The sequence below is a fragment of the Serinus canaria genome, chromosome 1, assembly GCF_022539315.1.
Source record: "Serinus canaria isolate serCan28SL12 chromosome 1, serCan2020, whole genome shotgun sequence".
NCBI lineage: Eukaryota > Metazoa > Chordata > Aves > Passeriformes > Fringillidae > Serinus > Serinus canaria.
Window position 1 is genome coordinate 81301901 of NC_066313.1, and position 17331 is coordinate 81319231.

The 17331-nt window shown below is 41.1% G+C and overlaps 1 protein-coding gene across 3 annotated transcripts in view; it reads right to left on the minus strand.

Annotated features, from left to right (window-relative positions):
- Nucleotides 1-2180: 2180 nt before the first annotated feature.
- Nucleotides 2181-17331, minus strand: part of LOC103812325 (cohesin subunit SA-2-like) — a 57876-nt gene continuing 42725 nt past the window's right edge. The window contains exons 24-33 of one of the 3 annotated variants that reach the window (XM_018908822.3): nucleotides 17156-17248; nucleotides 16332-16500; nucleotides 13654-13799; nucleotides 12711-12812; nucleotides 11234-11388; nucleotides 11003-11131; nucleotides 6965-7155; nucleotides 5794-5968; nucleotides 4709-4793; nucleotides 2181-3184 (exon numbers count right to left, since the gene is read on the minus strand). In XM_018908822.3, the coding sequence (XP_018764367.1) occupies nucleotides 3176-3184; nucleotides 4709-4793; nucleotides 5794-5968; nucleotides 6965-7155; nucleotides 11003-11131; nucleotides 11234-11388; nucleotides 12711-12812; nucleotides 13654-13799; nucleotides 16332-16500; nucleotides 17156-17248 (1254 nt within the window). In that variant the 3' untranslated portion in view covers nucleotides 2181-3175. Of the gene's footprint in view, nucleotides 3185-4708; nucleotides 4794-5793; nucleotides 5969-6964; nucleotides 7156-7183; nucleotides 9085-11002; nucleotides 11132-11233; nucleotides 11389-12710; nucleotides 12813-13653; nucleotides 13800-16331; nucleotides 16501-17155; nucleotides 17249-17331 lie in introns of those variants that run through there. The other 2 variants (XM_050977557.1, XM_030234253.2) reach the window with 2 other exon arrangements.

Consider the following 17331-nt stretch of genomic DNA (forward strand, 5'->3'; position numbering starts at 1 on the left):
CATTTATATGGAATGATGAGATTTTTGTATTTATTCAATAGTTTATTGTTTGTAAAATAGATTAAAATATTTATTTTCAGATGTTGCATAATTCCTTTTTGGAAGAATAACAATATTTGACTTAAGAGAAAAGTAATCTACTGTTTTTATGAGAACTGTATAATTCTCTTTAAGATGATGTGTGGTGCACTGACCATCTCCATCTCACCTGTGATGAACAGGTATTTCTGTCCTGGTATGGGAAGTAAGGAGACAATTTACACCTGCAGCGTGCTCATGCTCATAAACAGCCCTCTTTTAGGTTTTATGCTTTGGCAAGGAAGAGACGTGACAATGAGTGCACAGTTCAGCACTCATCTACAAGCAGAGTTTTGTCTGACAAGCTGTGCATATTAGTAGAATACACTAAAGTGAACACCCAAGACAAGTTGTTTTTCTTTTCTGTGTAGTCTTTGTTTGCCCCAACTTTAATTTTGCCCATTTAAACTTTTTTTTTTGTTGATGTTAATCATAAAAAGATTATTTAACAGTGAAGTCTGAGTGTTCATACTTGATCCAAAATGGGTGTGTTAATTCATGCAGAAGGAACCAATTTTTTTTTAAATCCTTTGTATAAATGTTACTTGATCAGTGATGTGCACTAATTTGTTGTGGGCATTCAGTGCTTTTGTATGTCCTCCCCTTTGCTTGTTTGCTATTGACACATTCCATGGATATTCATCAGTGTCACAGCAGCTTGAAATTGTTGCCTCACTCTTAACTGTTAAACAGGTTTTGTTGGGAAAAAAAATGTACAAAAAGATGTAAGTTATTTTTTTGGTTGCAGTGTAGATCTTTTAAAATGTTTAGAAAACATGTTTGTATTTTCAAGTAAAGATTTTCATACATGTAATTTAGCAGTTGTAATTTTTACATACGGCACACAATTCATGTCTTACTAATAAAGAGCCATTCACCACAGGATGGGTTACACAGGTATGCAGTCTGGTTGGATAATTACAATAAGCTGCATAAGCAAAGCAATCAACCTCTAGCAGGCTTCTTTCTCTTCATCCAGAAGAGTATTTGCCAAGCAGCTGGGAGAAACCTGTTGTGCTCAACTGCTCACACCAGCTCCTGCACAAACCTACACACCTGTGTATCAAGAAACTCACCGCTGAAGTACTGGTGAACCTCACTGAGGGAAACTCAAGTAACTGTAATACCATTTGAAGGATTTTGGTTAATTATTCCAGTTTTAAGACAGACTCACCAATGTCGAAGTTCTCCAGGGCTGGCTGGATCCCTTTCACTTACTGCCCATGGTTTGGAACTTTTAAACAGAACAGAGAGCATTTCTGTGACACTCTGTTCCCTCAGGGAAGGGATGACCAACTGCCATTGTAGAAGGTGATCCTGAACATCTGTTGAACTGCAAGAGCTGCATTTTCCTACCTTAAAACTTTGCTCAAGAAGGGGTCTTGTAACTGGGCAGCAAACAGCCACAGGCTTTCCCAGCATGCAGTGACAAATCTCTGTCACACAGCACTATGGTGCAGGGTTGATCTCTTCTGCAGAGCCTGTAGCTGTTGTTGCCACTTCGTGTTTAATGAAGTGCTGGTACATCCTGCTCTCTATTATACTTGTGCTAACCAAGTCCCTTCTTTCCTGAATAGAATGTATCCTGCTGGGGATACAGAGAAGTCCTTTTTCTTAAAATATGAGCTTGAGGATTACTGGACCTTGCCGCTGCAGGGTAATTACCATCCCAATCCCACTGTTAAAAAAATTAAACTATCCATATATTTGATGTGGTTCCAGGTACAACTGTTTTCCTAGTCAAGCTGTATTCTGCCTACCTGGTGAGTCCTTGGGCCTAGATCCACAAATCATCCACAGATGGATGAGGGGAAACATCAGTACCGCAGTCCAGGTAGGGGGAGTTACTGATGGAATCCTAAAGGAACCTGAGAACCACCTCCCTTGTGTCAGCCTGCACACCATGCACAAGGAACATCATGGATTCAATCTGTGGCCACTTCAGTGTACCCAATACCTGGGCACCAGTCATGGCTTTCACTTCCATCGTCATGGGATCTTCCTGCTCAGCCTCTGGAATAACACAACAAATGCAAAGGCCAGCACACATCTGCTGTCATTCATTCTCCATCACTGTGTAGGAGCATCACTTACACATTCAATACTAATGCATAGCAATAGTTCTGTAGTTTATTTCACATAGTTACAATCCAAAATATATATATGTGTAAATATAAAAAATAAATTGTTATGATTACTGCAATGTACAATTCCAGGGAGCAGTGAGAAGGGTCAGTGAAAGCAGCCCCCACTCCCCAGCCTACTGCCACTGAATCATTTGCAAATTCTTAATGCAAAAAACCCTCTATTTTTGAATGGCCATATTTACAGTCTATTTACATTGTCTTTCCAGGCTTTTTCCACATAAACACCACATGATCACTGTAGGAAGGACTTCTTCCAGAGGAAAAGTCAGCTGGTCCATTGTTTCTTTCTTTGTTACTCTGAAGCCTTGACTCAAGTTTTCCAGGAGCATGTCCTGATGCTTACAGACCTCTAACCACATCTTTCTAAGCAATGGAATTCAGAAATACTTTCAGATGATTGATCCAAGTTTTCCATTTTACAGACAGGAACTGGCACTTGCCATCAGCCAGCAGGTCCCAGTGCTCACAGGTGGGCCAGGCTCTTTTCTCCCCTGCACTGGGTGCAAGGAAACACACAGATCTCCATTTGGTTATCTTAAATAGAGAAGAACGTGGCCAGCAGTGCACTGCCTCCACATGGTTCAGACAAGCTTGTCTCACCTGGTTCACAGTGTCTTTGATTTCAGTGTTTGTCAATACCCTGATTCCAATCCTGCAGCTGTGAGTTCTTCCAAGGCAGCATCAAGGAGGAGGATGCAGCTGAGTAATGATGCTCAGAATGCCCAACCCTAGAGCTGCAGCAGCCACCTCAGTAATACCCACAGCCAGCAATGGTGAGAAATCAACCACAGTGCTACAAGCTGGTCCTGGGTGGATGCCCATGCACTCAGAGGCAACCTGACCCATGTCTCCTGCCACCTCAGTTGATGCTCTCACACCACAATGACAAGTTAAACAATTTGCAGAAAAAACACAGCATGTGCTTCACTTCTGTTCATCCTCTCAGTGTCTTAACTGTCCTACATCACAAGAAAAAAAGAGATTAAGTCAGTCCTCTCCTATGAACACGTAAGAGCACTTAAGGAATCTGAGTATCAGTGTAGCATCAAACCCTTCAGCAGCTTAGCCACAGAGCCAGCCCTTATAGAGAGCTACAGCTCCCACAAAAGGAAAGAAGCATTTCCATAGCCCAAAAAGCCCAGAAAAGGCACAACAGGGAAAGGCACTATACTGCCTAAGTAGGGCAATTTCTGTATGGCTTTGATCTTTGTCCATGGAGTTAACTTCTTCTATTGTCTATCTTCAGTAGGAGCTGCTTCAAGTACATGGGCCAAACTGTCTACATTTTAACATGCATATAACTGAAAGGAAAGGTAGAAGTCCCTTTTCTTTTTCTTCTAGTCCTCTTTAAAAATAAAAGCCCACCATATGTTAAAAAAACATTGGCTGAACTTTACAGCAAAAACTCATTTAAAAAGACAAAAATCATGCAAAGTCTGAATGTGGTGGTTAGATCCCAGATAAACAGTCACTGGAAATCAAGGGGTTGCCTGACTCTCTGCAAAAATACTGTCTGCCAAACACAGTTATGTTCTGAAGTGCAGACAACAGGGGGAAAAACCTGAAGGAACTGTTCAGCCCTCTGTAGGGGCTGACACAGAAACCTTTAGGGGGCAGAGGGGTTGTGATTAGCTGCAGCACAGGATAAACCTTTCTCTCCCCTCCACCCTTTTCCTTGTACAGTCACTCTGCATAGACCCTGCTGTACAACATCCTGAGTCCTTGCACTCCACTGGCCCAAAGGGCTGAGAGTCCTTCCCTGCTGCAATGACCTAGTCCCAGGCTGAGCAGAGGCCAGGCTGACAGCTGCAGCTCTGCCAAACTTGGATCCCAAAGGCAATCAATGCCCATGAGACAAGCCCCTGGCTATGCTGGTTGCCGCTCCAAGCCCACAATGTTCTCATGCTTCCCTTCAAATCCCCAGTTTGTTCGGGGACAATTTAATCTGCCCAACAGCCTTGAATGGAAAAGGGCAAGAAATGTGGGATACTCCAGCAAGAGCCCAGGGCTGTCCAGTGATCAGACACATTCTGAGTTTTTCAATGCAAAGAGCACAATGCAAACACCATTTCTGAAGGAGATATTCCCTACAGGTCACACAGCAGTGCCATCTCTGCAATGTGTCAGTAACACAAAGCAACTGCAGCAAATGGCTCTTAATAAGGAAAGCTTCACAGTGTAGGGGAAAAAAAGGGGTTCCTCCTCCTAATGCATCGAAAGTAACATTCAATCCTTACAAATGTGCTAAGGATGTCTAAATGCTACAATAAGGATTGCATCTAAAATGTGGATTGAGCTGAAGGAGGAAACTACAGTTGCAGCTGGAAAGGGAAGAGGGCATCCCCCTTTTCTCATGCTGAAAAGGGCCACAAAAGAGCAACCCCCTATGCTGGCTGCTGCATGGCTAACCAGGGGACTCTGACCTGACATTAATCCACCTCAACTACAGCTGTCCTCAGAGCTGGAAAACCAGCCAGAATTACCTGGTCTGTACCAACGACATCAACATCTTCAATTGTGTCTTCTGGACCCTCCTCAGAGATATCTTCTGTCTTAACCTCATCTTTGCTGGAAAAGAAAAACAAACCAAAAAATAGTCTTGAGATATCTCATAACAGAGGCTGCAATAGTCTTGAGATATCTCATAACAGAGGCTGCACATGGCCCAGGTGTGCTTAAGGCAGGGTATTTCACATAATACGATCTGCTGCTGATTTCCATGTAAGGTAGCCTAAAGTTACTGGCCCAGGATTTCCCAGTATGAAACAGGTTATGCTCTGAGGAATTTTCAATACAGCAGTTCAGGAAAAAAACACTGGTTTAAACAGGGGCTACCTTCATGTTTAATAATTTGCTCTATTTTACTTGTATTCTCCAGGTTCATTTAACATGTTTCCAAAAATCTGGAAAAGTATGCATCTTCCCAGGATTTGTGTTTCACCTTTTAACCTCCTAATAGGGGAAATGGCCCCTAACACCTCAATAAATTAACTGAATTAAAGGAAAATACTGCAACTGAACACTTTGATTGCTCAAAAGTAGACCCCCAACTCCCTATTTCTGCAACACCTCTCTCACATCCAAGCTGTGTGGGGTTTCACTGTGGCATGTCTGCATACTGCACACCAACACTTCTCTAAAAGAAAGCCACTGGTTAATAGCAGATCTGCAAAGACAAGAATCCTCCTTCATTTCCAGAGATGCAGAAAACATTGTCTGGCTGCAGCAAACAGCTTGAGAGTAACCTGCACCACACATCTCCAATCTGGACATGGGAAGTGGGACAGGGAACTTTCTTCCATCTTTGTCTTTTTCTCTGCACACCTGATATTACTCCAAGAAGGCACAGAAGCCCTGTGACAGTGGCAGGACAAAGCAGCAGATGTAGATATTGGACTAAGGAAACAAAAAATCCAACCTGTCCTTGGGACACAGCCCATAAGAAAGACAGGAGGGGCACACACCCTGAACTCTTGAAGTATTACAAAAAAACCAGAAGGTGGATAGGGAGACCCCAAGTGTCAATGCCAGAACAGGTGAAGGAGCTTGTAAGACACCAAACTCTCACCAGTATCTTCTACGCATCCCTCCTGGACAAAGGAATGGCAAATGTTCCTGCAAGTGCATCTCTTGAGATTTCAGCCTCTTTCTGCTTTTCCCTGCTGCTGAGGAAAGCTGGGAAACACACTGCTGTTCTGGGGCTTTGCTTCCTGCTTCAGTCTGGCTGGTTTCAGGCAAAGACCCTGCAACAGAGAGTGAACACAGTCATTTTGCAGCCTCACCCTCAGCGGTCTTGAGATGGACATTTCCAGTATGTTCCCCACAGCAGAGAAACAATTGGGCCAAGCTCAAAAGGACATCTGGAGCAAAGCATTCCTTTATTGAAAGAGACAGCTAAAAGCCACTTAAAAGAAATCCATTTAATTTGCCCACTGGTCATTTTTGCAATCCAGATTTATTAACTTGGCCCTGGTCCATAACTGCTATCAGTACTGCTGAGTCTATATAATGCTCAAGAAAGCAGGGCCTTTGGGGATACAAAGGAACAAGCTCTCTGAAGGCAAGTCACTGAAAAGAAGATTTATGAGAAAGAATGAGAAAGAAACTAAAGGACACTATGGGAAAATTTCCTTTCCTCCACATACAACTGCACACGTCCATAACACTTTGCTTTTTAATTAGCAATTGTTTTCATAATGGCTTTATTACATTTTAACTAAGTCCCACCATATCCATGCAGTGAATACTTCATTATGGATTGGCAGAGAGAAAAACCCTAGAAGATGATTTGGCCCAGATAATCTGGCCTGAAGATCTGAATCAACTTCTGGAAATACCTCTCCTGTCTCAATTATCTAAAGGGCCTAAAGCAACAATGTCCTTAAGTTAACAATTAAAAGCAATTGACCAAGTCTCAGTGGCTCAGACAAATGCCAGATGTGAGTACAAAGCAGAATTCAGATAATCTTGAATTCTCCTCCCTCAGAGTCCTCAGCCCAACACTATTGCTATTGAGTGATCAAGGGACCTGTATCAACAACAAAGCTGAAGGCAAAACCACAGTTCAAACTGGGAAGTCCACAACATCCAACACACCATGGTACTCTGCTGCTAATGCAAAGCATTAAATACATTTTAGCATGTGCAAATTTGCTACAGCAAAGCAAAATAGCAAATACAGCAGTTTTTGCAGACAGATAAAAAAATACAGCTGATCAAGAACTAGGAAGTTTTCATACCATTAGACAATTTCCTTTTAAAAGAAGATGTCTTAGATGAGCCCACAGGGGGCCACTCTCCCAAACTGCCAAGGACAGAGCTCTCCTCATCTTCATTTGCCAATAAAGAGTTTCTGTACCAGACCAGAGGCTGCCATTTGTCTCCTCTGCAGGGAAGTGGCTCTGTTATGTACCTCTGTAAGTAACTGTACCTGGAACAAAAACAAAAGCAGGCATAAGGAAACTCACTATCCTTCCATTCAATGTCTGGGGCAGGTATTCCAAGAAAGGGTTTTCACTTTACTCTCCAAAGGTGCAAACAGAACTGTTGAAGAGAGGACACTATTTTTCTGTTAAATACCTCACATCTCTGAAGTCTCTATTTAAAATGCAAATATCTTCAAAGCTAAAAGAGTGCTTGAATTTTCAGCATTAGAAACAACACAAGATCCACAGAAATTACAAAACTACATCAGCTTATATAAAGAGTTTCCTGTGCAGGGAAAGTCTGCCAATTGCTGCCGCCAGTAGCAACCGGAACAGAGCAGAAATTCTGTGAGGATTCATCTCTTCAGGTGGCCTTTTCTACCTCATGGACACAAAGGAGATCCCAGGCAAGAGATGTTCCCTGTGATTCAGTAGTACAGGAAACAGTACAGGTTAGGCAATGGGGGTTTTATACCATGAACATCTATTCTGTCAAAATTTAAAAAAAAGAACAACCAATTAAACCATTTTTCTATATTATCAGCTCAAACTCAATCCTCTCACTAAAATGCCAAGTGTCTGCAAGAAGCAGATAACTGCTCTACAGTTGTGACAATACAGGGAATGTGGGAAACATTATCTCAAATCCTTGTTCTGTCTGATTCAGTCCAGAGATTTGACATTGGGCCTTCCTGAATCCCAGATGAAGCTATCACCTTTCCTGGAGCAAAAAGGCTGTCTTCAAATGCTCTATTTGAAAAACAGGACATTTCCAACAAAGTCTTTCTGACCCATTCCTACTTAATAACAATAAGAAAAGAAAACTGAAGTCTGACTCAGGATTAGAAACTGGATATTCACCACATTTCAGCTACAGTTCATCACTTTAAAATCAAGCCCAGTGTTGTTAAAACAGACCCCACCTTAGCAAATACCAGAAGTGACAGTTTTAACACCAGCCTGTGCAACATATTATTCTTTTTTTTTTCTTTTTCTTTTTTTTTTTTTTGATTAGGAGAGTGGCCTGGAAAATATCAGACATTTCATTTGCTTTGCAAAACAAGAAAACCAGTGCTGAGAGGAGGTCAGGGTAAGCACCGGCTCCAAAACAATTAGAGTCCTGGACTCTGGGGGCCCCAGGGATCAAGAAACCCTGGTAATGGAATTTGTTGGTTTCAAACAAGCATGTATTGTAACTACAGTTTCAGGGTCTAATCCAACTGCTATCAATGTCAATGGAAAGACTCCTACTGATTCAGGAATCAGGCCCTTCATGCTGCTTGCTATTCAGCAATTCATTTCTTGTGTGCATTTTGTGGCACAGAGGAACTGACAAGCCAGGTATTTTACTGCTACAGCCTGTGCAATTACAGGGAAGAGGGTTAAAGTCCATATACTTTGATGGTGTTGAAATATAGTCCTTTCTAACAAATGCCCATATTCTGTATCTCATCTGTTACAGGTACATTCACATATGTTAACATACAGACCTGGACATCAATCCCATGATTAATAAGAAAAATGAAAATAACCAGATGTTTGTTTCTCAAAGTTCATGTTGACCTAAAACATTCCATCCAATAATTTATGATGGAGCTAAACCTAAATATTTCTAAGAGTAAATATAATCTCCAGCCTCTGCAAGGCACTTAAGGCCTCCCAGAATAGAAACTGTTATTCTAGAAACATAGTACGAACATACTTGTGGATAAATTGCAATTTCCCTTCTAGCAAATTTTATTGTTTCCCATTTGTTCCCAGCAGCAGAGGGAAGGCCCAAAGCAGTAAGAAGTCAAGTGCTTTCCCTGCTAAATTCTGTTATTTTCCACAAAAGTTTTCCATGAATAAACCTACCTGAATGCATCAAATGTATCTGATACATTCAGGAATATACTTCCAGAACATATCCTCTGATCATGAGGTTTAATATAGTCCTAGGAAAAAAAATAATCAGGATTTAGCTTTGATCTGCCTCATCAACGATTAAATATTTCCCTCTTGTTTAATTAAAATCTGCTCCCAGGAGATAAATGAAATGACATTTTTTCAAAGATAGTTTAACAGAAATCTACTTATTGCATGGATGTTAGCACAGAAGCTTACAGCTATTTAAAATACAGACAACATGGACAGAGTTATACAGAAACTGTCCAAACTGGGGTCTGGAGCACTTCCCCAATGAAGACAGGCTGAGGAAGTTGGCATTATTCAGCCTGGAGAAGAGAAGGCTCGGGGGAAGACTTACAGCACCTTCTAGGACCTAAACAGAGCTGACGAGAGAGCTGGAGAGGGACTTTCTATAAGGGGATGTAGAGATAGGACAAGGCTTTAAATGGCTTTAAACTGAGAGTGAGTTTAAATTAGATATTAGGAAGAATTTCATGACTGGGACCATAGTGATGCACTGGAGCAGGCTGCTCAGAGCAGTTCTAGACTCCCCATCCCTGGAAGTATTCAAGGCCAGGCTGGATGAGGTTTTAACAACCTGGTCTAGTAGAAAGTGTTCATCCCCATGGCAGGGGAGCTGGGACTAGATGATCCTTGAGGTACTATGGATTCTATGAAAACCAATTTTAGTAGCAGATCTCAAAGATTCTCATCTGAGAAAAATGCAAGAGTAGCAAATGAAGTTATCCATACCCATAGATTATGGGTCTGTAATCAGTATATGTTGACTAATTTTCTTCTGCATTTTGCATTCCAGCTTTGAATAAATTATTTCAAATGAATTGTGTTGACGGCAATCATTAATAAATTGTGTCATGTGAAGTAACAGGAAAATAGACATTTTACTATTCTTGACCCATGTTACATAAAACCTGGCTGATGATTCCCATGGAAGTTCTCTGCCAATGTAAGACAAAGTGACACAGGAACAAGCAAGTTACACAGAGTTCAGAAAGATGTGACAGTTGGTTTTCCTCCATTTCTGCTGACTTCCTTTCAAAAGTAAAACTCTTCTTATTGTGTACTGGAGTGATTTGCTCAGAAATACAAAAAGGCAGATGTGTCTTACTGTCCCATGTCTTCAAATATGCTTTCAGGAAAATGGAAATACCTGTTTTTTAGAGTATCTGTAACTAAAGTACTGAAGTGCAGAGATCCAGATCCAAAATGAACAGCACTGACTAAGGAAGTAATGCCAAAGGTCAAATAGAAGGAAGAATATTACTTCCATCTCAAAAATGATCAGAGCTGAGGCAGGTGAAGAAGGGAATAAATACATACCCATATATCTCTCCATTCAGGTGCATAATACCCCACTGATGCAAAAAGAAGGCTATCACTCTTACAGCATTAAATGTAAATATTTAAACCACTGTAAAACACGGGCCCACTGGATCAGGGCATATTCCCATGTAAATAGTAAATTCTTGGATTTAAATATCTATATTATGAAGAGTGTCACATATATTTTTATTCCAAATATGTTCCATGGAATTCATATAATTGAGGCCTGAAGCTGTGGAAATAGATAATTACAAAATAATGATCCCTGCATTACTTCTTTCACAATATTTTGATTTTCTTTTCTATTCAGAAAAGCATTCCTGCCACTTCACTAATCAGTCAAGTCACAAATCTCTTCCACCAAATTAACAGCCTTTCCTTTAGAAGAATTGCCATATGTGGCCACAACTATGTGTAAGAAAAATCTAGAATGCTTATTGCACATACAATCTGAAATAATTGCTACAACAAAATTCAGCAAGTGTGTCTCAAACTAACAGCCTGAGGGGCAGATTGATTTCAGAGGTTCTCTGAAGAGCCCACACTGAAGTTCAGGTGTCCTTTGTACAGAGATACACAAATCACAAACCGTGTATGATGGTGTACAAGAACTGAACTTACACTAGTCTTTTGTCTGGCTTTAGCAGCTTGTTGGAAAATTCACTGATGATTAACAGAAAGCTCAAGTTAGGAGGCAAGCATTTTCCATCTACTCCAGTAGCTCCTTGAAAAGCAAATTCAATCCCTTCCCTATTGAAAGAAAAACAGAAAAGAACAGAGTAATACAACAGATAAAAGAGACAACTAAGAAAAGCAATGACCATGGACAACATGATGCTACATGGCACATACTTGTGTATCATGGCTATAGATTCTCTAGATTTCACTTGGTCCCAACCAAATGTTAGTGAAAAGCGACGAGCAAGTTCTTTGATGTTTGCAAAGGAAGGAGAGGAGAAGTCCACACCATTACTGCTGTCTTGGCTTTCTGCATGTGTCTGAAACAGCTGCAAGAGAAGTCTCAGATAAGCAAACACAGGTAATCCTACAGGCAAACAAAGCACCAGGCAGACAGAGAGACAGGCACGGCCACCTCTCACAGACAGGAGCCTCACAGAAGAGCAGGGAAGCCATGTGCTTCTGAAGCACTGCATGGCACATCGACAAGGAACTGACACAAAAGACACTGCTGTGCTCCTAAGACAGGCACAAATTAAAAAATAAAAATAAAAAATTATGTGCATAAACAGAAAATTGATTCCTGAAGATGATGGTCCCACTGACCTCATCTCCTCTTGGGTCTTCTGAAGCAAACCCCAGAGGCCTAATTTGCCTGGAATGCTTTCAGACTAGCACAGTGCAGATTCAAAGCAGCAAGTTTGGCAGTACCACCGTTCCATTTCGGAGAATAAGAGTAGGTCAAAAGCACATCTTGAGCTCAATCATCTGTGCTTTGGGGCTTTTTTCCTAATAGAATATGGAAGTAGCTTGTTCTTGTCAACCTGTTAACTTTCAAGGTCAGGCAAAGGCCAAAAAGGGCCTGTTGTCTATGTGATACCTAAACACAAAGTCCTGACTATGTCAGCAGAATATACGCAGCCAAATGCTGCTTAGACTCATCTAAGCTCAGATTTCAAGGGCTGGTTAACAGATCTAAGCCCCCGGCAATGTGTGTGAAATAAGCAAAGCTCATGTGTCAGTATCCCCGGGAGGAGCCTGCTCTCTGGATTACAGCAGGACTCCAGGCTAGAAGCAGCTCTGGCCACGGGCAGAGCTGGCAAAAGCAGCTGCTAAAATAGCTAACTGGCTATCAGTCAGCAGCTGCAAGCCCCAGCAACTGAGACCCTTCAGAAGAGCTGCAACTCACTTTCCTCCCAAAAAAAAAAAAAAAAAAGAAAAAGCTGAAAATACAGGGGGGGTTGGAGTGACCAGACACAGGCACATCCATGGTCCTCAACTGAGAAAGAATTAAGGTAGTCCATAAAACACAGCATAAGATCCTAACATTCATTAAGCTTAAGAGACACCATGGTTCCAAGAAACACTTCATAATCTTACATCAGTTCTAATATATTGTGCACTTGAAGATTAAAAACATAACCAAAAAACATGATGGGCAAAAGCACCTTTTAAGATAGGCGTAATAATCTGAAAGGAGTTTTAATTATGACATGCAAAAACAACATACACATAGGAAGTGCAGGAAAGGAAGTAAATTCTGTCACTAGGTTTTCTAATAATTTTGAATAATTATAGCATGGGAGGTAAAAATCTTCACTTCTAAGCTATCATAAAAGCCCCTAGCCTCTTGCTTTAATCTTAACCTTACCTGCTGCAGACAGAGAATCAGCGTCTTGGCACTCTGAATTTTGTCATTGTACCTCGTCTTGCTTAATGTTTCTTTAATTATGTCTCCAAAATCACTGTAGGTCTATTAACAGCAACAAAACAATTGAGAGTTATCATTCCCCTTCTTTAGCACTGGGAGAACACAAACCATGTGACTGTTCAATTGACACAAGAAGTTCCTAAAACAGTTCCCATATCAAAACATGCGAGTTAAAAGATGAAAACTGGATCTTTTATAATATTTCATATGTAAAGCAATGGTATGCTCCTTGAAGAGTAATGTGAGGATCAAAGTTACACTGAAATTGTTAAGTATCAATAACCAATTGATTGTCAATTCTTAATTCATAATTAATTGTAGTTCTTTAAAAAAAGCAAAGCCTCATCAAATAGACAAATTGAGCAAAGAACAAGATTCATATTCAGGTATTTCCAAGGTTCTGTCAGTTGATTCAAGGAAACTGCCCACTCTGATGTTCTTGGCCCTCCTGAAACCCTCCTCAGAGTGGCTAAACCCTGGTCATCTAAACCCTGGGACTCATGTGAAATGTAGGCACCTGCATATGCACTGCGTGAGCTGTATGAATTAAGCTGAACACTTCAGTGTGAGAACCTCAAAAGATGAATCACCCTCCAGCCATAAACTGCCGCTCTGCAGTGGCCTCTCTGGAGAAGCTGAGGAGCAGATGTCCAGACAGACACATCCTCTCCTCAATTTTCAGTTGCTTTGCCTGCAGTGAGGTACCTTCGTGGAACCAAGAGAGGAGATCTGTCCCACTCCTGCTTGATTCTATACCCTTCTGTGATTATCCCAGGACTCTGAGCCATAACAATTATTAACACCCTATCTTTCACAAACACTGGAGACACTTTCAAAAACTAAAATGCACTGGTAGGAAGAACAACCTTATCTAAAACATTACCTTCACATAATACTTATAGATCTCAGCAGCTGCAGTCATCTCTACCACGTTATACACTATTAACTTGCAATATGCAGCCAGAAGACTCCGCTTTTTGTGCAAGTCATCAAGTTTGCAAGCTTCATCCTTTCCCTCTTCTGTCAGATCTAGGGAAACAAAAGCATTGAAGCTTTGTTCTATTACTTTATTCAAGGTATGTCAGTTTAAATGACCAACTTTCACCTAAATAGCACAGACTCAGCTGTTCAGTAACAGATGCCAGTGCTCATTCCTGTGTATATCAGAAAACACAGGTTTATGGTTTATTCCCATTTCAAAGCTCCAGTTGGTAACAGTGAAAACAGTCTTCTTCCACAGTCTTCTACTCTGATCTTCATAGGCCTTTGGCATTTCTACTACTCAGAATCTCCAAGTACAACACTGCTCACAGCTACAGAACTGAACCAGCAAGTAGAATAAAAAGCACAAACACACCAAATGGAAGGGACCTGAAAAACTGCAACCATATTTTTTTTTCATAGAATAAAACAGATGGTAGAAAAGAGCACATAACTCACTGGTACCCCTACAAAAGTTGTCACAGTCAGCAAGAGTTCCAATTATATTCTCCAAGTTCCAATGAAATTCTCCAAGTGCTTATCGACAAGAGTGAAAGGAAGAAAAGTCACTTAATAGCATTAAGAACAAGTGTCTGGAACATGAGTTAGTCACTAGCTGGAAAACTCATGGGAAACAGATAGTCTTAAGAGTATTCCAACAGTGCTACAAAGGTGCTTGGGGAGAGTTTGCTGCAGTAGGAGAGCCAAGACACACTCTCTCCTGCTGCACGTGCAAGCTATCAACTACCAAAAGACTTCAGTCTCTGACCTATCATTTTGGTGTGGACTGTTTCTGCTTCCAGAATGACTGTGGGCCTGGAAACAAACATAAGGCAAATGACTGATCAGAAGTATCTGAAAGTTAGAGTTTAAACTGGAATAAAACACTGCCAGCTGTGCACACAGACAAGCACACCTTGCATCATAAAATCACTTGTTCAGGAAGGAATCTGCAATAGGGTGAAAGGGATCCTTTGTGGGGAGAACTGAAAAATTGAAGGCATCACAGAATAAAGGTTTGAAAAAGATCTCAGGCCATCTATCTCAAAGCAGGATCAATTTTATCTGTTTCAGATATATAACATAAACATTCTGAAACATAACCTGCTTCAATAACTCCCACAACTACAACCTACTTGTGCAATCTTTTCTACTGTATCTTTACTAATTCAGACTCTCTTACTATTTCCCTGTTGCCATTTTGGCCACGCAATGTTCCCCATCAGTGGTTCTTGCATATACACCATGACCTAAGAAAGTGTGGTACCCAAAACTGAACAGAGAACTCCATCTGAACAGCTGGACAGGAGTAAGAGAAATCTAGAACAATGCTTGTTTTTTCAAAGCATGGCACTTCAACTTGTCCTCAGAACCACAATGAACAATCTATTTTCAAAATACTCCCAAAAGAAATCAGCCTTCATAATTACAACCTCAATACAGCATCCAAATGTGTTTGAAAAAGGCCATTAGAGCAACAAATACTATGTCTCACTGGACTGAGGGGAGCCCTGCAGAAAAGGACTTGGGGGTTTTGGCTGATGAGAAGCTCAGCAAGACCCAGCAGTGTGTGCTCACAGCCCAAAAAGCCAACTGTGTCCTGAGGTGCATCCAAACCAGAGAGGCCAGCAGGGTGAGGGAGGTGATTCTGCCCCTCTACTCTACCCCGGTGAGACCCGAGCTGGAGCACTGTGCCCAGTTCTGGGGCCCTCTAGACAAGAAGGATGTGGACCTGCTGGAGTGAGTCCAGAGGAGGGTCATGAAGATGCTCAGAGGGCTGGAGCATCTTGCCTATGAAAACAGGTTGAGAGAGTTGGGGTTCTTCCACCTGGAGAAAGGTAGGTTCTGGGGAGACCCTGTAGCACCTTCAAGTACCTAAACAGGGCCAACAAGAGAGGTGGAAAGGGACTTCTTACAACAGCATGTAGTGATACAATGGGGAATGGCTTTAAACAGAGAGGGGGCAGATCTATTTCTTAGACATAAGGAAGAAATTCTTGACTGTGGTGATAGTGAGACACTGAAACAGGTTGCCCAGGGAAGCCCCATTCCATGTTGAAGGCCAGGCTGGATGGGGCTTTGAGCAACCTCCTGGAGTGGAAGGTGTCTCTGTCCATGGCAGAGGTGTTTGGAAGTGGATGATCATTAACGTCCCTTCCAACCCAAACCAGTCTATAATTCTGTGAAATCAGCCCCACAGCCCCAAAATCAAAATCTACTGGTTCTTTACTCTGATGGCCTAGAAGGGTACATGCACTGACACACTGCAACACTGCAAGACCTTCCTCTAACACCATCATCTGGACCATGGAAGTCAGTCCACCAAACACTTTTACTCACCCAGCCCCACTTTACTTCAGCCCTTTTCATCATACAGGTAAATTGGTTAACCCACAGCATGTACAGATCAAAGAATTACAGGTTTTTTTGTTTGTAAAGGGGCAAAACCAGAAGAAAAACAAAGCAACTCGCAAAATAACAACAAAGGAAAGGCCAGTCCTTTTCCCTGATACTCTCACTGCATATGACAAATGATAGCAAAAACAATAGATTGTTTCTCCAGTGATTAAGATGTCTAACCTTTTTTTTCCTCTTCTCCATCCATGAAAACGTGTTCCTGGATAAATGAAAACAGTTTTTCCTGAAGTTGTGTGTTAGGAAGATAACCTAGAAGTCCAACTGCTTCTTCATTATTATTTGAATCCAGGTGACCCAAAATCAGCAACCAGTCACAGAGTATCATGAAGGCCTGTACCAAGCAAATAAAGCCAAAGAAGGATTTAGAGACCATGTTACTTTTTGTGCCAATTCCACTTCGCATTTCCATCAAACACAATCAAGTTTCCATCCCACTTCTTCCATGCAAACTAAAGATTTCTCTTTGCTTCAGCTGTGATGAAATACCCCAGGTAAATCCTTAAAAAACTTGTATGTTAGGATGCAGTATATACAAGTATCATGCACGAATACCACCTAAAGACCTTCAAAGTTCCATGGGCAAGAAGAAGAGCTGTATTGTGTTGAAATAGCCCTCTTTTAACACATGAACCACTGGAAGATTTCTCCATTTCTTTAATATTCATAGCAAAACATGAATAAAGCAATGATAGCAGTACACTGACAGGTCTAATCAGTCAACACAATGATTTTCATTCAGATTGAGGCCTTGATTCTGCAGATGGACTCATGCAGACAGCACTAACCTGTAGCATTTTAACAAACTTAACTTTAGTTTTTATTTAAAATAAATAGTTGAAGACTGGGGTTTTTATGTGTTATTTCTCTGCTAAGAGACAAAAATGCAGCAAAAATTTAATAGAATGAATCACCAGTATGAAAAAAAGGCAGGCATTTAAAAGGAGATCTGAGCACAAATGCTCGTTAAGTGATAGAAAAACACAAACCTTTTCTCTTACATCTTTTTCCTTATGGTGGAGAAAGCATGTGCAAATCTGACTGAAATGTCTCAGCCGCCTTCTTAGAGGAAAAAGAGTCTCCTAAAAACACATTTAGGAAAAACAAAAGGACCAATATGTTAGAGACTGTGATTCAACAGAGTATTACAGAACAAACAACAGTT